This window comes from Callospermophilus lateralis, chromosome 4 (genome assembly GCF_048772815.1).
Source record: "Callospermophilus lateralis isolate mCalLat2 chromosome 4, mCalLat2.hap1, whole genome shotgun sequence".
Taxonomy (NCBI): Eukaryota; Metazoa; Chordata; class Mammalia; order Rodentia; family Sciuridae; genus Callospermophilus; species Callospermophilus lateralis.
The window spans coordinates 15,741,222-15,765,281 of record NC_135308.1 but is presented as its reverse complement, the minus strand read 5'-3'; the positions used below and the strand labels follow the sequence as shown (position 1 = coordinate 15,765,281).

General features: G+C 42.1%; 1 protein-coding gene across 1 annotated transcript; it reads left to right on the top strand.

Annotated features, from left to right (window-relative positions):
• Positions 1 to 1,173: 1,173 nt before the first annotated feature.
• On the top strand, positions 1,174 to 23,554 carry Lpl (lipoprotein lipase). The gene is made up of 10 exons (XM_076853619.1): positions 1,174 to 1,347; positions 8,620 to 8,777; positions 12,153 to 12,332; positions 13,578 to 13,689; positions 13,835 to 14,068; positions 15,560 to 15,802; positions 18,057 to 18,177; positions 19,382 to 19,564; positions 20,858 to 20,959; positions 23,216 to 23,554. Coding segments are annotated over exons 1-10 (1,422 nt in total). The 5' UTR covers positions 1,174 to 1,259; the 3' UTR covers positions 23,217 to 23,554.
• Positions 23,555 to 24,060: the final 506 nt, after the last annotated feature.

The following is a 24,060-nucleotide window of genomic DNA, read 5'->3' as shown; positions in this document are numbered from 1 at the left end:
TGGTTTTACAAGATAGTTTCTTAACTGCAAGGTGGGGAGCGTAGTGTTAATTGTCCTTCCTAGCTAGTGTAAATTATTTTCATTTAAAAAGATATTTGAAGGTATCCTGAGCATTTTGGCAGAAAGGTACAGTATCCAATATGATTTTATTTTTCTTGCTTTATGCACATGCCCCAATCTACTTTTGAAAATAGCTTAATGGTCACCCATTTAATGAGCACAATTCAACAGTTTTTAGTGTATTTACAGAATTGTGCACCCATTACCAGAATGTAATTTTAGAACATTTGCATCACCCCAGCCAAGCTCCTCAAACTTCTTAGGTTTTCTTTAGCCGTAGGCAACCACTAATTTACTTTCTGCCTCTGTAGATTTGGAACCACAAACTAGCTTCTTTCCTTTATAACTTGGTATAGTTTTAAATTATTTGACCGTGGTGTTCTGCCTCTGAAGGTAAAATGTTATTCTTGCATTCTTCGACAAATTTGAGGATTGAATATAATTTGCCTGTGGCAAAAAATTAGAAACTAGTTAGATCAAGTGGGCTTTTCTCCACCCCATAAACTAATGCATACTGCCAAAGCTAAAATATCAGATTGTAGAAGCACAATCTGGCGAGCAGTGTGTGTGTCCCTGGATCCCTACATTGACTCTTTGGGAGACAGAACTGGACATTAACAAACAGGATTCATCGAAAGAGGAATGGATTAAACCGTTGCCTCAATGTAGTTTAAAAGCAAAGTTTCCTTTCTCTGGAAAACTGGCGATCACTGAATATTTAACATAAAGCTAAATAAACACGTGTTGATTGCCTATACAGGGGGACTGGGGAGTAGACCCCTCAGGGAAGGCAAATGGGAGCCTAACAAGAAGCGAAATTTCCCTCCTGCCCTTTCCCCTCTTTCTCGCTGGCAGGGTTGATCCTCATTACAGTTTGCTCAAATATTTGGAAGTGAATTTAGGGCCCTCCCCCCAACTTATGATTTTATAGCCAATAGGTGATGAGGTTTATTTGCATATTTCCAGTCACATAAGCAGCCGTGGAGTGGAAACAGTGTCAGACTCAATTCCTCCTCCTCTTCCTCCTCCTCCTCAGAGGAAATCTGCCCCTTCTAGCTGCCCTACCCTCCCCTTTAAAGGGCGACTTGCTCTGAGCTCCACGGCTGCCCCAGCCTTCTCCCGCCTCCTGCTCAGCCCGTGCATCAGCCCGTCCGCGCACCAGCCCGCGCCCTGCAGCTTCCACAGAAGGACGCCCGGAGATGGAGGGGAAAGCACTGCTCCTGGTGGTCCTGGGCTTGTGGCTCCAGAGTCTGACCGCCTCCCGCGGAGGGGTGGCCGCTGCCGACGGTATGTTTTGTGCTTAAATTCCTCTCCACCTGCAGACCCCGCCAGTGGCCGCTTCCACACGATTTAAGGATGAGAAGGAGAAAGTTGAAAGGGGCTGCGGATGCGCACGAGGGACCTGGGAAGGGTTATCAGAATGGGATCTAGGAGGAGCAAGGAAGGAATTTGGCTGCTATCATCCTGCAGCGGTTCCTAGTTCCCGCTTTTTCTCTCGGTCTCTCGGGTTCCCGCGCTGTCCCTTCCTCTCTGGCCGCAGCCGTGTTCCCGAGCTCTCGGACTCAGCCGGAGAGGTCCTGGGTGTGACGCGCAGGACGAAGGAGGCGGGGAGAAAGGGCGCTGTGGCTGTGACCTGCAATCACCTCCCGACGGGAGAGGGGGCTGGCATGAAAGGCACGCGGGCCAAGGTGACCCTGACTTGGCTGGGAACGCGCTGGGCCCCAGCCTGTGGAAGCGCGGGCAGGCAGTGGCCCCTTCTGGGGAAGCCGGCCCGGGGCGGGGGCGTTGTTGGCATTTTAGCTGCACAGGGCACTCTGGGTCTCGGCGTAACTGGGCTGGGTTTTCTGGGTGCAAGTGTGGGTGACCGCGGGCTGGGGACGCGTGGCGTGGAGTCCCGGGGACGCAGCGTCCTGCACGCTGTGCGGCGCCGGGAAACACTCCAGCTTCCCCGCTTGCACGCTCCGCTTTTCTTAGTGCCCAGAAAACTAGCGAAGAGCTCACCCAGCCGAAAACGTGGCGCAGTGACCAGCAATCTGTGGCCTCCGACTTGGGGGTTGCCAGGTCTACACTTGGCCATCCCTTCTCTCTTCGGATCTGAAACTAATTCGGGTCGCCCAGCCTCTCCGCGTGGCTGGGGAGCACGTGGGGTTTGCGGGCGCCTCCGGGAGGTCGCGGGCGGAACCGCGGTCACCGGCCGGGCGCCGCCGGCTCTCCTAGCCAGGGTGAAGGAGTCTGGGGCCAGAAGCGAATTTCTTTATCGGGGAGAAGAGCCCAGCCCGAGACCCGCCCACAATTGAGAGTCCGTGTAACTTGAACCTTGGTTTAGCTAACACCGCAGCAGCAGCTTAAAAAGCACTGAAGCAAGTTATAAAAGCAGGCGACATTTCCTATTCTCACGGGTGGAGGAATTACCATTAAGGATATGCTCTGGGGACGCAAGTCCTCAGCAGTCCACGTTACAGTTCAGTCTTTCGGTGATTAATACTGAAGCTCGTTTTATGTCTGCATTAAGTTATGCAAGAACATTTTTGTTGGATTAAAAAGGAGGAGATTCCATCAAAGCAGAATTGGAGAAAAAAAAGACAGATATTTTGTTTGTTTGTTTTTTAATCAGATCAGTTTTGAGGATACTGGAGATTCAGGGTTTTTAAATGGTGGCATGTACCCTCCATGCGAAATTCTTATTCCAGCAACAATGCTATCTTATAATGCTACCTTTACTGTAAACGCACAGAATTATGTCATTCACATTTAAAGTTTTTGCTGGGCCCCCTTAAGAGGTTCAGGACCCTAAAGTCTTGAGGCAGTGTCAGCTCTCTGGGTTTAAATTCTTCAACTCAGGAGTTGACAAGACTGAAAGTTCTCTCAGGCCCCTCTCATTCTTACTCTGATTTTACACTTACGCAATTACTTCAATTGGATTTTAACCAATATATGCTTATCCTGGATGTAAAATACATTAGGGAAGATTATTCCCAAGTAGACTTGAAAGGATTCCCTGTCATCCTGTCCACTTTCACCCCACCCATCCTTTATGTTTCCTTCATCACAGTAACTTTCCAGCCCTTTCTCCTCTGGATAAATTCATTCAGGAGTGGAAGATTGTCAAGGAGAGCAAGGTGGAGCCCGGGTGTGTGTGTGTGTGTGTGTGTGTGTGTGTGTGTGTGTGTGTGTGACTGGTGGCTCCTCCTCTGGGCTCTGAGTTGACTTATTCATTCTGGATTTCTAAGAACAACATGAGGACAAGAAGCACTGCCCACAGGAGCCACTAGGGCTTTTCCCATGGGGCCCCAGTCAGGAAACTTGACCAGCTGAGAGAGGGGAGCCCTGGAGCCCTGCTCAGCAGCTGCAGTTCTATGTGAATTTCCAGGCTAACACCCGAGTTAAACAGGATGGAGGATGAGAGCAAAAATAGCAAATGCCACTGGAGCAGAGCTCAGCAAGGGAGTGATTGATTGATTAATAGCTATATGGAAAGGTGGGAGTCAGGTAGGGGCAAAGAGTTGCAGTGGAAAATTTTCACTTTCTTTTAAGCAGTGTATTTTTAGCTCACTCCTCCATTTTTGCTTTATTATGAAGGAGAAGTTGGGCTGCACAGATTCTATACAATTCACTGCCTCTGTCATGACAGATTGTTCAAAAAGTGCTTTGAAGCATGCCACATTTTGCTGTTTGTTTCTTCTACCAACATCTATTCTCACTTTATTATCACTAAGGTTGTATTGCCTTAAATGTACAGGTGTTTGGGTCATCAAAGTGATGGGCGGAGCATGACTTTGGGTCACAAAGGTAGAGGGGAAGTATTCAAGACATGAATATTATTAGATTCCAGTTCCGGATGGCGGTACCATTTGAATTTATATATAATGTACTTTCCAACTACAACAAAAAGAATATCATCATAAAGCAGTAGGGTAGTCTGTTCACAAAATAGAGTTTGTCATCATAGTGGGCTAAATATTTTTTGGTAATAGAGACTTTTTAATCTGTAAGCAAATCTTTGTCAGGAGTAGTTCTTGTCACATACTTTCTCTTTGCAAAAGTCAAAGTCTTTGCTAGTTTCTAAAGGAGTAATATAAAAGGATTCCAGTTTACTCAGAGACTAAAGACTTTGAAACTTACTGTGAGTAAAGTCTGTCCACTGGACTGAAAGAACTCACATTACTGCTTGCGGTCACTTTGAGAATGTCTCTTTCTGTTGAGTGACACCATTTGAGTGCTAACAAAGGTCAGTTCATTCTAATGGAGGAAATGGGTATCTACTAGGAAGGAAGGTGAGGGTTATCTTAGATGATACACGTAGATGTACATATAGAGAGTTCTATGGAAACAAGCCTATGAAACTTGTGCCAACATTCTTTTTCTCTTCCCTGTGTTCTCCCAGAATAATCAAATTCTGTCCTAGGTGATTCAGTGATTTTGACTTTTGAAGAAATAGAAAAAAAATGTACCTACTGCTAATTAGCAGAATATGACAAAGGTTAGCATGACCACATTGGTCTAATCCCATCGCCAAGTTCATGGTACATACTTCTTTGCTGTGTGTGTTCTCTATGTGTCTTTCTTGGATGGTGAAGTCTGTTTCTATGTTTTCTTAGCCATCCTGGCTAAGATCAATTTAAGTTTAATTTAATTTAAATTTACAGAAGCTTTTAAATAGTAAGAAAAGTTAGATTCTTTTGGAGGGATGGTGAAGGGCTTCTGAATCTAGTGTTTCTCAATGCAAGCTATAAATATATTGAAATCAGTAACTTACTTTTGAAAAAAAAAATTTGGTTTGCAAAGTTAGTTATGGTGGAAAACAGTGTACAAGTTAGCACTTGCATTTTGATTTACTGAGTTCCTCTCTTTATCCCACCTTCCTCCAAATAATAGACTTGTTAGCAAAGTCATCATTGACTTTCACTGTGTTAGTTTGAGCCATTTGCTATCTCTATGAACAAGGAAAAAGTAACTTCAGATTAACAAGAATTTTGTATTTCAACTAAAGAATCTTAATTTAAATGTGCCTGCATGATGACAGTCAACCAAAATATTTCATTAAGCAGTCTACAAGGACCCTAGATAATGATGGCTTATTCCTGTCCAGACTTAATGGTCTAATTCAAGTGGGGAGTTTTAACACACATCTCAGAACCTTTTCTGTAGCTCTACTTTTTGGTAGTGGTTAGATAGTGTTTTTGGTAGTGTTTAGGTTTGGACCTAATTTTGGAGAAAATTCAACAGAAAAGTCAGGTAGTAGGTACAGTCTTTCTTTTTACAACCCCATGAATAAATTTTTTTTTAAATAAAAATAAATCTGCTTGTTAGATAAGGCAAGAGCATTGTGCACTTTGGAATATTCAACTACACTAATCACTTTGGTCAAATGGCAATATTGATATTTCCCCTCTCCCAAGTGACCAGTTTGGTGACTGAACTTGTTTTCTTTAGCGTCCTCCAGACGCTGCCTGTGCCAATAACTATGGCCAGCAGTCTTGAGAGTGAATTACTGGAAAAGTCCTGTAGGTGTGAGTGTGTGTGTGTGTGTGTGTGTGTGAGAGAGAGAGAGAGAGAGAGAGAGAGAGAGAGAGAGAGAGAGAGTGTTTCAAAGATTATTGCATAATAACAAGGCTCTTCTACCTCCTGTCTCCATCCTGTTCAGTTAATGATTGGGATCTGCCTTCAGTGTCACCCAGTAATTCCTAGGATGTTCTGTACTCCCATCTTTTCTAGCAACACTAATGTTCCCTCTGTAAACATTTCTCTTCGTGTATCAACTTTGCCTAATTTTATCTCTGTGAGTTATTAACCACATTAAGATAAACATCTTCTTTTTTGCTCAAGCACTCTGATTTGAGCTATTTAGGAATTTAGGAGTAAAGATTATGTAGGAAATGCATTAAGTCGTAACATGCTTTGTTCCCCCAAATCTCTCTGTGTGCTCAATGAGGACGCATCTGGGCGTCCTGGTCGACAGGGTGGTGCTGAGTGTAAGCCGATTTCAGGAGGGCTGTCTCAGGCTCACTCCCTGGTTCCTTTGTTCATTCATTTGCTCCTTTTTTCCCTCTACTCTAATATGGTCTTGATTTCTAGGCGACCTGATGAAAGACAGTGGAGTTAGATGAGTGCAGAGTCACTAACATCATTTCCATAGGCGAAAACCAGTAGTTTCCTTAGTAACTGTCTCATTACATCGGTTCATCTGCCACCCAGTAGCAACCCCAGGGTGTGCTGGGACAACTGAGCACTGCGTGACCCCCAGCTGGGGTCCATCTTCCTCCCTGTTTCTACGTGGTCTAAGGTGGTCGCTGGAGAGATGAGAGAGGTTTGGGGAAAATCATTGATCTTTAGGCTGCTGAGTCGTCCTTGGGGGACTGCAAACACAGGTAGTATGAAAATTCCCATTAGCACACCAAAGAGAAGCAAGGACTGGCGAGGTGGGTGGTAAGATTTATGACTTCATATCTCACACAGCACAGAGTGGCACTCTTTTTCTGTCAAACTTGAAATGAAAAAATCCTTTAAAAGAGGAATGAAAGTCTCCCAAATGAAAAATTGAGAATGCATGAGTTTCCTATTATTTGTCTCTACAAGCAGCAGACCCAACAGCCATGTTGGCTGTAGGAAATTGCAGCTGTCAATGAGCCATACATATAATCTAAGGCAGGATCTGTGGATGGAATAAACCTTTTTTTTTTTTCTTCATGGAAATACACAAAGCTAGTAGTCTTAGTAATTTCAGAGAATATTCTTGGACATTTCAAAAACACCAACAATACCAGGGCCAAGTTGCATAATTCTAGGAAACTGGCCTCTCTGAAGCTGTACAAGGCAATAGTCTTAAATGGCAATGTACAAATAGATGGTAAGCCAGATCGATCTGTCTGCCAGGTTGTTCAGATCAAATATGCTTTTAAAAAAGGATAATGGAGCATGTTAAAATAAGATTGTTAGGAGGTATGAGTTATTTGAGGTGGAGAAATGTGGGAGCAAGTGATATTAATTTAGTCTTACATTTTCTAAAACACTTTCTAAAAATAAAAGAACTTGGGCACTGAAAACAGAATTATATTAAAATATGCATTATTCTATTAACTAATAAAGCTACCAGCATTTTCTGATTGGGAAGGAGCAAGGAGACCTATATCTTTGAGTAAGATGAGAAATGGAGCAGATTCTTGATGGATGCATGGATTTGGTGAAGTTTTATTGTCTGGAAATGAAAAGAATATTGAAGAGCACTAGTTTAGTACAGACTCTTATTTGAATAAATGATCTTAGAGTCATTAGCAACTGTAACAAAACTCTCTTCTTTCTAATAAATATAACATTAAGAAATGTCTCATACATTTTAGGTAGTAGGTGTGTGTGTATGTGTGTGTGTGTGTGTGTGTGTGTGTGTGTGTGTGGTGTGGGTGCACTCAACTTGTTACAAATAAGAAGTCCCTTAGTCCCTTAGCAAATAACCACAATATAGTATAATGGATTTTGAAATATAGTAAAAAGGACAGTGTTTACCAGTCCTTAGATAATTTCAAAATGAGCCTGATCCCAGTGTCTATACTTTCACTATTACTGTCTCATTCTTATTTTTATTCTAGCCCTACATTTGCAATGTTATTTTGAAGTTATAGATTTTAAATTTCAAGTTGTGAAAAAGGATAAACTTAGATTCAGAAATTAGTATATTCCTATATATCTATTTATCTCCTAAAAGTTTGGAATCATGAAGTCTAAAAATACCAGTTATTGCCTTCTGATAGTAAATAAAGTTTGGTTTTTTTTCCACTTCACAAGGAATTAAATAATTTCCTGTAATATAGCCTCCCTTTGATTGTGCTCTGCTTTGTGAAAAGAGTCTGATTGTGCTTGCAATGTAAGTTCCTTCAAGTGCCCCTGTGATGTCATGTGTACTGTCCACAATACCCACGAAGATTTAACGGTACTCAGATTTATTGTCCATAGTTTCAAAAGCTAGAGTCTCTGTCTTTATCCAGTTTGAGATTCACTATGCTGTTATTTTTAAGTTTTGCCTTTGTGTGGAAGATAGGAACCATATAAGAAGAAGAGACATCTGGGGAAAGTGTTTGCCATGGCTCAGATGCTGGGCAGCCTTTCTGAACAATCCACTAATGATTTCTCTAAACATTAGAGCCAGTCTCTCTTGTCATGGGTGTCGAAACAAGTCCATACAAAAGCTTCCTCATAATCCCAACTTTTCTTATTGCTAATATTTTTTAAAATTACGCAAATGAAAAAAAAAAAAAAACCTCTCCAACAGGCCCAATTGTATGATATTGTGGGAAAACTTTTTTGATGTAATTAGAGATGTAAAAAGGTGAGAGACACCGGAGAGATCCATACTGCTTAACTCATGATTAAGGTCATCTCCATCCACTTGTCACCATTGGAAAAGAGCATCTGTCATTCTCTTGAAATTCACATTTGATGTTTATAAAGCACTTTAGAAACGAAAAATAGCATTGGCAGTGGTGGCTAGTTCACCATACCATTCCAGAAAATAAAAGCAAGCAATCTTCCAGTTAACTTCCTATCTGATTTTTCCTCTTCCTGTAGCAAGAGAGTTTAAGGACATCGAAAGTAAATTTGCCCTAAGGACTCCTGAAGACACAGCTGAGGACACTTGCCACCTGGTTCCTGGAGTGTCAGAGTCTGTGGCCCACTGCCACTTCAACCACAGCAGCAAGACCTTCGTGGTCATCCACGGCTGGACGGTGAGAGTGGCTCTTAGGAGGGGGTGGATTGGGGTGGACTGAACCCTGGTTCTTGGGGACTCAACCCACATTTCTGCCTGCTTTCTGGTGCCTTTGTTTTAAACGTGAGAAAAGGCAGTTTTGGCTCAGTGTGGAATCCAAAGCCACAGGTTGGTGAATGCTTCCTCTGACAGAGCCAGCCTTCACTTTAACACAGTACCTGGCTGGTGACCTTGAGGCAGCCCTTCCTAGGAGGAGGGAGAAGGTGGCTCTGCCTGTAGACAGGGCAGGATGTGTTATTGTTGTGCAGGGCTGGGGGACATCTGGAGTGAGCATTATTCATCCAGCATGGCCCCCAAGGCCCTTCTCTGAAGAAGGACACCTGTCATTGAGGAGAGGCTGAAAAGGAGGGAGAGGTGTGGGTCCCAGTGCTGGCGTGGCTAGTCCAAGCTCTGTGACGTGGTCAAGCCACTTCTCATCTCTGGGCCTCAGTTTGCTGATCTGTAAGGCAAAGAGGTGGGACTAGACTTCCCTAAGGTTTCTCCACTTTGTACCTCACTGGTAAACTTCAGGGAACTTATCTAGAGACGAAAGGGGGCTAGCCAGGAGACTGTCACACAAGATGGCTGGAGAAGTGCAGACTGGGGTTGAATCTACTTATTTAAAATATGAACAGAGACAGAGTAGCCCTCTCTAAATACATCAAATAGTCACTTTGCCTGATGTTTTGTTCTTGCTTGGATACTTTAGTTTGTTTTTAAATTTTTCAATCCCCAATGACTGGATAATGTTACTGAAAAGGATTCCTATGAAATGGATTGTCAGAGATATATTATCTTTCCGTTATGTCAAATCTTGTTAATATTTTGATAGATCTGAAATTCTAGTGAGAAGAATTAGCTACAAATGATACACATCTATACCTGATTTCTTTTCCTACAAAACTAAAGTGTCTTTTTATTGGCATGATAGGATGATTGCCATAATTTTTATGAAAAAGAAAGTAACTATTAACAGAATTCACAAAGATGTTTATCCTGGCAAGACATTCATTTACTAGAGTTAACATAGTAATTTCATATGATAAAATTTCAGATTTCCAAAATGAGTCTTTTTTTATATTTTAAGAGGTTTAACAAGAACAAGAGAAACTTTGATGCTTTCAGAGGCATTTTGGGTGTATATGCAAAGTGGCTTCCAAGACTTTTCAAAAAAATTGAAGCTTAATAGAAACATTTCTGCAACAGGAATAAATTGGGTATTCCAGGCATCTTAGTCTTATCCCTAGAGAATTTTGTGCTTAAGAGTTTTTGAAAAAACTTTCCTTCTCTTTCTACGACATGACTAACCCACTATCAAGAGTGTGCCAGTTACTTTCCTTGATCTGACAGCCCCACTGAGCCCACGGGTATTCTTCACGTGTGTGTCCTGATGTTTTGAGTGCTTGGCCTCAGAGGCTGGGTGGCTGGCCATAGGACAGAGTTTGCTATCGCACAGAGCTGTTTGGTCTGCAATGATAAGCCGGCCAGACACGCTGATCTTGGCTTATCTCATGAACCTGCTGGTGAGTTCAGTCGAACCACCTGGTACAGGTGGCAGACAGTCTGGGTTCAGCGTTGTGTATGACTATCAAAGTTTTCTAAAAGAAGTACTGATTGGAGGAATCTCAAAAGAAAAACCCAGAAAATAAGAACTGATTTGAGGGAAGTAGGTTCCTGGGTTTTTCATTCCCTTTGTTCAGGGTTCCTTTTATCTGTATTTTATGTTGAATTAGAAAGCAAAGGATTAGATTAGTTGTTACTTAATTAGAAAATGTATCAGCCACTGAAAGAGTAAATCGGATTACTTGCCCTTTTATAGATTGCCTAACTTGGAAATATTGATAGTATAGAAAAACTTAGAAGCCAGGAGCAAACACAATTTTCTCATCTTATCTGAGATAAGCAACTAGGCCACTCAAGGGCACAGACCAAGGGAAATGAGGACACTCTCTCACCTCTCAGGAGACACCCCAAAGATGCTCAAGCATCTAGCATACATATGGCACATCCTGGGGGGCAGCTCAGAGGCAGCCAGATGGGAACTTCACCACTCATTTGGATTTACTAATTTTAAGTACAGAGTTCTCATTGTGAAGCGGGGGGCCCTCAGTGCTGGCTGGAATAAGGAACCATCAACACCTCATTCTGAAGAAATGACATTATCTTCCCCGATCTTAAGATGCAGCTGCAAAGGGTGGCCAGCACCCCAGCCAGGAAGTGGGGTGAAGGGGGTTTGACTGACCAGTTCCTCAGTGGATGTCCAGCTGGCTTCTTCAAAGACCCACTCTGCACCCGGACTTGAAGCAGCTACCCTGAGACATGTCTAGAGCAGGTTTAAATAAGTTCCTAAAGTGCCTTTTCTTTTTCAGTTTCTATGTTAAAATAGCTGCAGAGCTGACATTTTATCACTGCAAGTAGATTGGGAAGCAGAATGGCCACAGGGAGAAGTGTATGGGGTGGAGGGGAACATTCAGATCACGTGAGCCCTTTGTGGCATAGGTGGCCAGCAAGGCTGAAGTTGTTGAGTGGAAGAGGAAGTACCTGAAACAGTATCTCCTGAGTCTTGGATTGGCCTTTTTCCAACACAGACCAGGCAACTTGGTGAAAAATTGTGCAGTTTACTTACTTAGTATCAGAAGTGGAAGCTAGAGCTTCTGTTTTGATACTTTTAGTCTAGCAAACAGATAAACAAAAGAAGCATAAATCTGAAAGAACCCACCCTGTGAGATCAAAGTCCCTTGGTTTGGGAAACCAACACTCCTTTTTTTCTATTGGAATTACATTACCTATAATCTGGATTTTTACAGGTTTCCCATTAAAAGATGCCTTAAACATGAATCGCAGAATCCTCTTTGTCTATTCAGTATGTAATTGAGTCACCTTTATGTGGCCATGGTGTAACCTGCTCTTGGTGTCATTAGCACTTCACTGCGTGTAAATGATTCCTTACAAGAGAGGGGAAAAAATGCATTTATATCCCCTAAAACAATTTTGTTGGGAAACATTTAGTAGCCAAATTGAAAGTGATTAAGCTGAATTTCTCTTAAAACAGCCTTTAATTCTATAGGAATCTTAATTCACTCAGGCTGATCTTTCCACCGTCAAAATTACTAAACTTTTACTGAGTTTATAAAACATGCTTTAAAATTGAAAGTGCGATAAACCTCAATCTGCCCTTCCTTTGCACTCTTGAATGTGCCTCAGAAGGGGCAGCACAAGCTTCGGATCTGTCTTGGGGTTTTTCTTTTTTCTGTGTGAGCCGAGGGTTTCCTCGCCAGTTCATAGGGGTATAGGGCTGTTGGATCTAACAAGTCGTAAGTGGGTCTTTGAAGAAAGCTCCTGTCATCCTCTCCAGGTGACAGGGATGTATGAGAGTTGGGTGCCCAAACTTGTGGCTGCCTTGTATAAGAGGGAACCGGACTCCAACGTCATCGTGGTGGACTGGCTGTCGCGGGCCCAGCAGCATTACCCGGTGTCTGCAGGCTACACCAAGCTGGTGGGAAAGGATGTGGCCAGATTTATCAACTGGATGGAGGTAAGACGGGGAGGAGGAGCATCATGTGTCCAAAACAGAGCTCTTGGCAGAACTGGATGAGGGGGTGGGTCTTTCTCCTTTTCACTTAGATATGGATGTTTTCTGGGGTGATTCATATCTTCAAAATGAGCAGGAGCATTTTTTGGAGTCCAAGGCAGCATTATGATAAAGAATATCTATCAAGCTATCAAGCCAATACATAGCCCTGCCTGCCCTCTGCCCTCTTCTTTGATATTTTCAGTGAATAGATCTGCTGAGACCAAGAACATGGGCAGAAATAACAAAAGCTTGTTATTTGGGGAGGGTGGGCAGGTGGCGCCTTCAGCCAGACCCTTCCCACTGCTTGGCTCAGGGCAGTTTCATCCTGGCTTTGCTTCCTGTTACAGTGCTGATCTCTTTGACAAAAACATTAGCAGGATTTATTTCTCAGTGGGGATTAAGAATCCAGATTTTTCTTGGAATGCATATGATCCTGCCTCATGGTTTGAGGGAGGGTTGGGATTGAGCTGGGAAGACACAGGCTGGAAAGGTATAGTATAGGATACCAAGTGACTCAGGGTCCAGAGTTTGGGCTAGGCTGCAGATTTTACCCATTTTCAGAGAATGGTCCACTTTTCCAGGCCATTCTCTGAAAATTACCTTTGAAAAGTTTCTTGGAGTTAGAAGGAAGCTAACACTCTGACAGGGCCAAATTATTTAAAACTGACAATTGGAAGTAAAAACTGAGCCGTGTTTATTGAACTGATCATCCAAAGACAAAATTTCTCTTCTTAGTTTTTTTGGCTGATCAGGCAAGTGAACTTGAGCAAATCCGATCACCCATTTGGGCCTTAGGCTTCTGCCCCATTGAATGAGAAGGCTGGAGCATGCGTGTCTCTGATCTCTTTCCACTATTGAAGTTTCTGATTAGAAGTTGTGGCATGGCTCAGCTTAAAGAAGAAACAGAGGCAGCATATCTAGATGATCTAGATGAGGGAATAATGGGTTAAAGTTTATATATATGTGTATATACATGCACACACACACACACACACACATATATATATGTATATTTATATTTATTTACAGTAGTGTCCATATTTTGAAGACAATAATTATATTCATTTTCTTCCTTTCTTTTCTTCTTTGTGGTGTTGGGAATTGAACCCAGGGTTGTTGCATGCTAGGCAAGTGCTCTATCACTGAGCTATACCCCAGGTCCTTCATTTTCTTTCTTTTAGTTATAAAAGCTTTTTTCTTTTGAAGGAGGAATTTAACTACCCTGTGGACAATGTCCATCTCTTGGGATACAGCCTTGGAGCCCATGCCGCTGGCATTGCAGGAAGTCTGACCAATAAGAAAGTCAACAGAATTACTGGTAAGAAAGCACTTTCATTCTGTTTGTCACCAGAGTTGAGGTGGCCCCTGTTGTGTTGGTCTGGTCATGTGCCCAGCGTATATCAAAGGGGACTAAAATCAATGTGGATTTAAACATCTGTGGGGTCTTTTTTTTTCCCATCCAGGCCTGGACCCAGCTGGACCTAACTTTGAGTATGCAGAAGCTCCTAGCCGCCTTTCTCCTGATGATGCGGATTTCGTAGACGTCTTACACACGTTCACCAGAGGGTCTCCGGATAGAAGTATTGGGATCCAGAAGCCAGTAGGGCACGTTGATATTTACCCCAATGGAGGCACTTTTCAACCAGGATGCAACATTGGGGAAGCTATTCGTGTAATTGCAGAGAGAGGCCTTGGAGGTAAATATGACTTAGAAGCTGGTTAAATGTGTTTTTCTCTTCGCCTTTATTGACTCACTGTCTTACCCATTATCCCCAAAATATGTCGTTTTAATATACACATTTGGGACTGGAGATATAGCTCAGTGGTTGAGACTGCCTGTCTAGCATGGGCTTGGTCTGGGTTGCAAACTTGGCACCAGAAAAAAAGAGAGTACTATAAATATACCATAATTCAAAATTTGTTTCTGAAGAATTCTACCATATTCAGCATGATTGCATTAGAGGTGGCCAGCCATTTTATTTCTTATTTATGGTATTGTAGATTACATTGAGTGCTGCTCTTACATTAGTAAGAGAAAGTAAAAGCGAGATTTAGAGAAGAAAACTCTGCTGACCTCCATAAATAGCACCATAAAATGTTATTGGCTCTGTGTTGTCATAATTGGAAGGTAGTTGCAAAGTCAAGGAACTGACTTAGAATTTTATCAAAAGTGAAAGAGGTACACTTTATCCAAATTTCTTCTGTTGTTTTTTTTTTAAGAAACAGGTGGATTAAAAATAATCACCATTCTCTACGATAAATCTCTCACAAGAAGAAAAGTACAATCTAATAGTAGCTTAATTTAATATTTGCTTTAATAATGATGTCAGCTTATGGTAAATTTATTTTTAAGGGTTCTTTGTATACATATGGACATTGGACCCACCTGTGACTGGTCAATATGCTGTAGAACTTGTAGCATAATGTTACTGTTTTCAGTTGCTTTAAAAACTTATGATAATCCGTTCTTAGAACATCATTGATCATTTCTGTAATTCATTTGATGTAAAAAGCATTAGTTGGGGCTGGGCACAGTGGTGCACGCCTATAATCTCAGTGGCTCAGGAGGCTGAGACAGGAGGATAGTGAGTTCAAAGCCAACCTTAAAAAAAGTGAGGCTCTAAGCAACTCAGTAAGACCCTAGCTCTAAATAAAATATAAAATAGGGCTGGGGATATGGCTTAGTGGTCGAGTGTCCCTGAGTTCAATCCCCGGTACAGCCTCCCCGCCCCCAAAAAAAAGCATTAGTAAGAATACAAATCCTCAATTATTCATAATATGTATGAAAAAATACTATTAATTTAATGTGGTTTTAGAAGTAGGTTTCTACAACTATCTAGACACTTTCTGTCAGTATTAGACGATTTTTCTATAAGAAAAGGATGTGATAACTGAGGGAAGTCAACTTTTACCTGGGATGTCTCTTATGGCTTTTTAAGCATACTGATAAGACAGCACAAAACTTAGAAGTTACCTGTGACCTTGCAACTTTGAAAAATTTTGGAGGTAGACCAGCAGCTGTACCCAGACAATCTCCTAAAATAGGGCCTACAATCACAGAAGAATAGGACTGGATCCTAGGCTCATTTACTCTCACACCACACCCACCCTATTTTAGACCCCAAATGAAGCACCCTTTGTGGGTTTCTGCGGAATTGAGATTTTCTGTGTGTCTCTGTCTTTCCCAGACGTGGACCAGCTGGTGAAGTGCTCCCATGAGCGCTCCATTCATCTCTTCATCGACTCCCTGTTGAATGAAGAAAACCCGAGTAAGGCCTACAGGTGCAACTCCAAGGAAGCCTTTGAGAAGGGACTCTGCCTGAGTTGCAGAAAGAACCGTTGCAACAATCTGGGCTACGAGATCAATAAAGTCAGAGCCAAAAGGAGCAGCAAAATGTACCTGAAGACTCGATCTCAGATGCCCTACAAAGGTAAGCCGGGGACAGTTGTAAGTAAGGAAAATCAATCAGTCCTGTCTTGATGGTGCCTTCTGCACCACGTGTACTGCTCTATCCCCCAGAACAGAGTTAATGAGGTGATGTTGCTGAGCCTTGAGTCCTCATTTGTGTTTCTGTTGCTGTACAGGGAGTTGCATTGATCCATTTCATTGATGCTCCTAATTCCCTGGCCAGTGTGGCCCAGGGCATGGCCTGGGATTCCCAACCTCATCTGTCACTGGCCTATGTAACTGTGACCATTAGCATGGTTCAGTCTGTCAGGACTGAGCTTGGAGCTTATTTGAAACCATCATCCTGGGATCAGCAAACTTTGGCCCGGGGGCCAAACCCAGCCTACCACCTGCTTTTGTAAATAAAGTTTTATTAGAACACGAAACGACCACACCAGTCATTTCCTTATTGTCTAAGGTGGCTTTTAGGCCACCAGTGCAGAGCTAAATAGGTGAGATAGAGAATATATGGCTCACAAAGTCTAAAATATTAACTTTCTGGCCCTTTATGGAAAGTTTGCCACTTCTAAAGTTTGCTTTATGTGAAGACAAGAGCCACCTGTATTTTAGAATTCAGCTAACTCTGGAAGGCAAGAAAATACCAAACCCGCTATGATATGTCCATTCATTTCACTCTTAAACTTCAAACTTGGCCTCTTGCTTAGGGTTAGACCTAAACTAGAGTGGGATATGGGGAGGTATTCAGATAAATGGTGAAAGGGGCTAATCTTAGGAAAGCTGGATCCTGTGGAGTCTCCGTGGAAGCCTGAGCGAAGGCAGGATATTCAAGAACCGTTTCCCGAGGTAAAAGGTGTCTGCAGTCAGTGGCCATCTGTAAGGCGGTTTGTTAGACTCTGCAGAGGTGCATTTGGTGGCATCGAGTCTGGAGCATCTGTCATTCTGGGAAACCTTTCAGGCAATGAGGGGACCCTCAGGTTCTCTGATTCTTCAGAACCAGGAGTGTGTGAGGTACAGAGGAGGCTGATTTCTGAAGACATGGATAGGTCACTCAACCCTGCATCCCGCGTGTGCCTGCCAGGGCGCCATCAGAGTCCTGTGGGGGCACCTGGGCACTCCCAGCCTCTCCTGCTCTGTCTTCAGGCTGCCCGCAAGGGCTGCCTTTAACTCTGTTTCTCTTCATCTTTTACTGGTTGGAGGGTTTTGTTGTTTTATTTTTCTGTTTGTTTTTGTTTAGGCATCTGGCTAATTATTTTTATTATTTAAAGAGATAGCTATATCTATTTTATTTAGCAATAAAATAAAATACAATTTGCCATTGGAAGCTCACAATAAGAAAATGTATCGAAAACCATTTTCATTAGAATAAATGTCCAAAGTAGCATTAAAATAGCATTTGCCTATTATGTTAGTATTATGAAATCTGTGTCCCACCTTAAGAGAAAGTGCATCTACCAGACAGAAGCACAAATAAGAAAAAAATATGACCAGGATCTTGAGATACAGAAGAAAAAGTATCACAATAACTTTTCCTCCCTCACATTAGCTATGTTTGAGGTCCACTGCCTTCCTCTATCCCCTTAACCTCTCCCCAGTCCTATTTGCTTGGGATTTTTAGCAGAGATTGGTGAAGATCAGGAATAAGATATCTAAGTTCAAATTCCTGCTCTGAATCTGTGTCTAAATCAGAACACTTTAGGGACTGGCTTTCAAAACAGTGCTCCTGGCCTCACTGATGGTTTGCTGTGAGCCTACTGCCTGTCTCCCTGGGCTGAGTCGGGGATTAAAGAGGATGGACACCGTCCTCTACCCTGAAGGAGCTTGAAGTCAGGGATGGAGGGCAAATGGTGAAATGAGAAGGAGCACCCTCTCACTCAGTGACTTGGTCACAGGTGCCAAAGGTGCTTGATACGGATGCTAAGGGGCAAGATGGCCAAGACAGGCAGAGGTCCCAGAGAAAGCATCCCAGGTGTTTTGGACTTGACGTGATCTCCCCAGGACTCCATCAGCTAGGGCTGCCTTCTGGGACTCAGATACACGTGGGTTTTCCCATCCACTGCAACCACACTTTTCTGAAAGGAGTAGCATTCAAAGTCTGCGCTTCCAAGGTGTGACACTGTATGGCGGGAAGCAGCCTTTCCAAGCCATGGGTGGTGCTGTGTGTGCACTTCCTGTTTGGGAGCTTGTGAGATACGTTCTGTGGGTCTGAACTGCCTGATCACAGTGGTGGTGTTTTCAAGAAGCCTGACCAGCCCTGGCTCCCATTTCTTCCCCTACAGTCTTCCACTACCAAGTAAAGATTCATTTTTCTGGGACTGAGAGTGATACGCAGACCAACCAAGCCTTCGAGATCTCTCTGTATGGCACCGTGGCTGAGAGTGAGAACATCCCCTTCACCCTGTGAGTAGCCTGGGGACTCGCCTGCTGCCTGGGGGCTGGTCAGGGCACTGGTTCTTGCCATAGCTGTAGGTCTGAGAAACAGAGGCAGAATCACACCTGCAACAAGACTCTAGCTTGAAACTGGAACTCTGGAACTGAGGTCTTAGCTCTGTTTTGTATTGAGAAATACATTTTACAGCTGCTTAATTTTTTTTTTCTTACTTCTTTTATACAAAGAAATGAAACAAAACAATGAAATTCCCTCAAAAGTTTTGATATTAAAAAAAAAGAACACTAGAAATAGGAAACCACTTTATGGATGCTAAGATAATAGGTAGAGAAGATAGAAATAGTAAGAAGCCCAAGACAAAGGGTTACCCCTCACTCCTCATCAAAGAAATACAAAACAAAGGCAACTTTTCCATATCCTTTGATAATTCCTAAACAAATGAATTCTCTGAAGTTCCCAGTGCTGATGAGTTGGGGAGTGAGTACAAACCCTCACTGGGCAAATTGTTTATTGCTAGAACGCTCTAGTTAAGGAAAACAGCAAGGAAGTAACTTTCTATAACCACAAAATGTAATTGTAAGTAGTGGAGTAATATTTTTTTTTTAGTTTTTATTTTATTTTATATTTTTAGTTTTTAGTTTATTTATTCTAAAGAAAGTGTCAATAGAAACTTTAAACATTTTTTAAAGTATAACACACTGGCAATTAGTGTAAATTAGAAACTAAGTGGTCAGCCTTGTGTCTATGGTAAGTGAATTATGATTTACTGTTTCAGTAAGATCAATCTACCCTTTAACAATTGTAATTATAGAAAATTAGCTAAAACATGGCAAAAAGCAAAAGATAATAGGAAGAGAATAAAGGAGAATCACATGTGTACCATGATTGTGACTAAGTAGAAATACGTTCACATATCAATACCAATTGAAAAAGAATACATGAAAATGTCAATGACTGGCTAATCACTTTTTTCCTCTTAGGAATTGTAGATGGTTCATGTTATTAGGACGGGTGCTCGTATAGATTGAATGGGGTGTGGACAGCTTTAAAAATACACTAAATGCATTCATTCAGCATAAGTGTTGCTCTGGACATTTTTTGCATTTCTAAAATTTCGCCCAAACAATAAAGCCATTTACAACTTTGGGAAGTGAACAAATCAGAGAGAGAAAACTGGTTTACAGAACTAACCAAATTGGTTGAATTTTTGTTCAGGCCTGAAGTTTCCACCAATAAGACATACTCCTTCCTGATTTACACGGAGGTGGATATTGGGGAGCTGCTAATGATGAAGCTCAAGTGGAAGAGTGATTCCTACTTCAGCTGGTCAGACTGGTGGAGCAGCCCCCGATTCGCTATTGAGAAGATCAGAGTGAAAGCAGGAGAGACTCAAAAAAAGTAATTCAATTGATCCCCCTCACCCCACCACCTGCTGCACTTCAGACTGTCCCCAATGTCATTACTTGGTGACACTATCTCAGGAACCCACAATTTTCACTGAAGGGAAACTTTTTAGTAAAGTGGATCCTCAATTCTATGAGCCTATGTAACTATATCTAGGGTATTTCTGGAGTATTCTTTTGTTATTATATGGGGGTGTAGTACAGGTTGAGTGTCCCTTATGAATGGGACCAAAAGCATTTTGGATTTTGGACTTTTTCTGATTTCGGAATATTTGTGTATCCATAATGAGATATCTTGGGGATACCTAAATTCAAAATTCATTTATGTCTCATATACACCTTTAACTTACAAGTTAAAGGTGATTTTATCCGTTTTTTTGTTTTGTTTTGCTCTTTAGTGCACTTACATTTTGACTACAGCCTGTCACGTGAGGTCAGCTGTAGAATTTCCCATTATGGCATCATTTTGATTTTGGATATCAGATTTTTTAATTAGAGATGTTCAACCTCTGTAGTATTTGGCAATTCAAGTAAGCAAAACATGAGCCCTGTGTTGTTCACATTATTGGGAGTGACAGTTAGGATCAGAAGTTAGAAATCTCAGCATTGGTTGACCAAAACCCTGTTTTGCTCCTTATTTTATGTCAAAGGAGAAGTTCCTTTGACATTCGAAGCCTAACTCCAATCTCTTCGAGGAGGATTGGATTCCAAGGGCAAGAACTCACTCCACATTTATGGATGTGGGTAAGACATGCACAAAATGGGTCACATAGACAGGATTTAAAACTTTTATACTACATGTGCAGGGATTTTGCAAGCCATAGTATATGACTATTGTTAGTAAAAACAACTCTTTAAATTAGAATTGAGAGATTATTTCTCTTTTATCACCTGCTTTTGTACCATAAAAGATGCTATCGATGGAAAATGAAGAACCTTCATTTTTCCATCAGGGCCACTTGAGGGCCTGTTCCCTATTTCCTAATGCAGATGCTAAGAGGTGGTGAAGTTGACCTTGTGCCATCTCTCAGCGAAAGCCTTGTGGCTTTAAAGCTGCACCAAGCTATACGCCTGTCTAGATTGATAAACTAGCTCATTTGCTGAACACTGGGCTGGGCCCTCATTAACCTGGATTCAGATGTGCCCTGAGTGGTACAATTACTAGAAATATCGACACAATCATCTGCATGATCCTGCAGAATCCAGGCAGTCCTTACTGAACAGCACGTTTCTGAACATCCATTCTTATTTTTCCACCTGGTGTGTTCACATCCATTTTCCTCCATAGGGTGATCTTCTGCTCCAGGGAGAAGGTGGCTCATCTGCAGAAGGGGAAGGGATCTGCGGTATTTGTGAAATGCCATGACAAGTCTCTCAAGAAGTCTGGCTGGTGAGCATCTCAGTCAGACCAAGCTTTCAGCCACATGTGCCACTCTTCTGCCATAGCTAATGGCCCGCACTGTCCTGTGGTCAGAACCTCAGGCCATCTCTCTAGCCCTTCTGGATCCATTTGTTTTTTGCATTACTTCCTCTTTTTCTCTTCTTTCTGTTTTTTTATGTTGTTTTTCTCCCAACAGTTCTGGCCTTAGTCCCATGTGCTGAATTCAGGGTTCATTTTACTGTATTTTACGGGGAGGTCAAACTTCCCCCAATCGACTATTTTTCCTGCTGTTCCCCCTCTGCAGCCCTTACAGGTGCTGTGTGCAGAGCGGGCACTGGAGGCTTAGTAGTTGCCCATGTCCTGTGAGTGCAGGAAAGAAAATGTCTCGTCACATCCATGGTGGCCACATAGTTCGATTCTCCAAGTGCCAGCGGACTCTAGGACACAGAACCAAAGGGGAAGGTCCAGCACCCTTCTCAAAACCCTCAAAGACAGGAGCTAATGGGATGAGAGTGTGGAGATTCCCCTCCTTTCTATCTCAAAACAACTGTTGGCTCTTTCCTTCCTGACCTTTAAGGCTAATCCGAATGGCAGCTGTCAGCCGAATCTTTCCAGAACGTCAGCGCTAAGTGGGGACTGAGCATGTGACCGTCCCTCCCCTCCCAGCCCCCGTCAGCTCTCGGGATCTGCCATTTTCATTCCTGCCCTGGCTCCCCTGCCAGATGCCAAGTGCTAATGGCTCGCACTTAAAAAGGGGAGGAACACTAGACCATGTCACACAAGCCACTGACACAAGAAACAATGACAAAGGCCAGTCACCACTTCATGGGGAAGTAGAAAAAGCAACTGGCTTTAGTTTCTCCTCTTTTCCCAGTTAGGCTTAGAGACGAAAGTGCAGAATAAGAATGGCCTCATCAGAAAAAGTCTCCTGAAGACCTTGCCTGGAACATCTGTATCATTTTAAACTTCTACTTTATCATTTATACGTGCTCGCCACGAATAGATTAGGAAAAACTAACACAAAGAAAATCACCATGACCCTGTCACCCACTGACAGCCCCAACTCGCATCTTTATTTATATCCTTGCACGCTTTATAGATACCTGTTATTTATATATTTTTATGTTTTATAAAAATGGAATTTTAGTTGTGAATGGACACAATACCTTTTATTTTATTTATTTATTTTTATGTGGTGCTAAGGATCGAACCCAGTGCCTCACGTGTGCTAGGCAAGAGCTCTACCACTGAGCCACGACCCAGCCCACATGGCATACACATTTTGAGTGACAAGATAAGTCCATCTGGATCAAAAACACAGAAGGAAGGACACTCCAGATGAAATGGAGGAGCATCGCTGGTTGTGAGCCTGGCAGAACAGCTCTGTCCTTAACCAGGGGAGGCTTCTCTAGTGATAGGCTCTTTGCTCCATTTCTACTCCTCACACGTCTGAGGGAACTCCACAGTTCTTCTATGCTTAGAAAGGGCCTCTGCCATGAAGTTTTACACATGTGCACATTTATGTTACAAACAACACACACACACACACACACACACATACACATACATACACACATGGATTCATTCTCCCCATATCATCTGCAACTTGGAAATATGAAAATGAAGTCCCCAATCAGGAAATGACTCTAGCCATTTATCAAGTACTTCTGGCCATGCTGTGTATAGATGGCAAGCATGAATTTGAGAAAGTCTAATGATACTCTTTTTTTTTTTTTTTTTGTCTGATTACTGAAGTGACAAGTATTTAGGCAGTATTTTTTTCCCCCTTTTAATAGATCTTAACTTTAGGAAGTAATTATGAATCAGACTTATGGTCTTCCGCAGTTTCTTTCCTCTGGGATCAAAATCAATCAACCAAACAAAAGGCTCTTTTTAGTATCTTCCGTTAAGTCTTCAGAAGGCTCAGATCACAGGGAAAGAATGAAACAGGATTTTCATTGGATACATTTTGGAAGTAAGAAAACTTCCTAACTTTTGAAATCATTTGGCTCCGGCAACTAAAAATGATACTTTTTGTTGGGACTTAGCTAAATAGATGTCAGAGTGTCTCTTAGTCCCAGGAACCTCTGCTGTCTCTGATCTTTTATCTACACCTCCCAGGGGCTTGGCCTCACATACTTCGTTCCAAATTCCTAGTCGAATACTTTTTTCTCTTAAATGGTGCAGAGGGGTTGAGAAGAGTTTGTAAAATACTAAGCAGATAATAAATTGCCTTTCTTCCTCTTTTTTTTTTTTTTTTCTTAGACACTGGAAAAGGCCACAGAAAGAAGAACACAAGAATTCTGTGAAGAATGAAGCAAATGAAGTAAATTTTACAAAACATGCCCAGTATTTAAAAGTGGGTGTTTAAAAGTGGACCTGTCCTAAAAAAGTATTAATCCAAAGCTATATCCTTGTCAGTTCAATTAGGAAACAGTCTCAAAATACAGTCTAAAAAAGTGGCTAATTGAATTTGAGGCCAAATTGCTCGTCTTGCTGTGCTAAGACGGCACACGTGAAAGGCACTGCATTTGTCCTCTGAGAAGGAACAATTGTCCCTGCGTGTAGTAAGATAAGGCTCCTTCAGGTGGTGCGTTGGCCATAGTCTAAAATTAGTTAGAACCTCCTATTTTAATTAGAATTCTGGATTTTTTTGGACTGAGGCCTTTTCAAATTTTTCTCCAAGTCTGAATATAGAAGATGGTTCCCTGTGGCATGAGTCAGATCTGTTTATTTAGCAGTCAAAACACCTGATCTTTTGGAATATTTCTCTTGCCATTGGGATGTGGCCCAGGAGTTAACCAGGGAACTGCGACTTGGAGAGGGACAGAGAAAGGGGCTGATAAAGTCCTAAGCCTCGGCCCGACTCTTGGCTTGCATCGTGACAAAGTTATAAGCGAAACATACAAAGTTCAGATCCATTAATTCTTTAATAGATTTTTATATTTTATTGCTTAATCTCTGTTCCTTTTTTCCTTTGTCTTAATATTGTATTTTTACAATGTTCTCCAAAAACAAGCCAACAATCCTCAGCTGACACAGAATTTGGTGCTGAAAGAAAATGATACTACGATTTTATTGTCACATTTTTCAGATTATTTTCATCAATT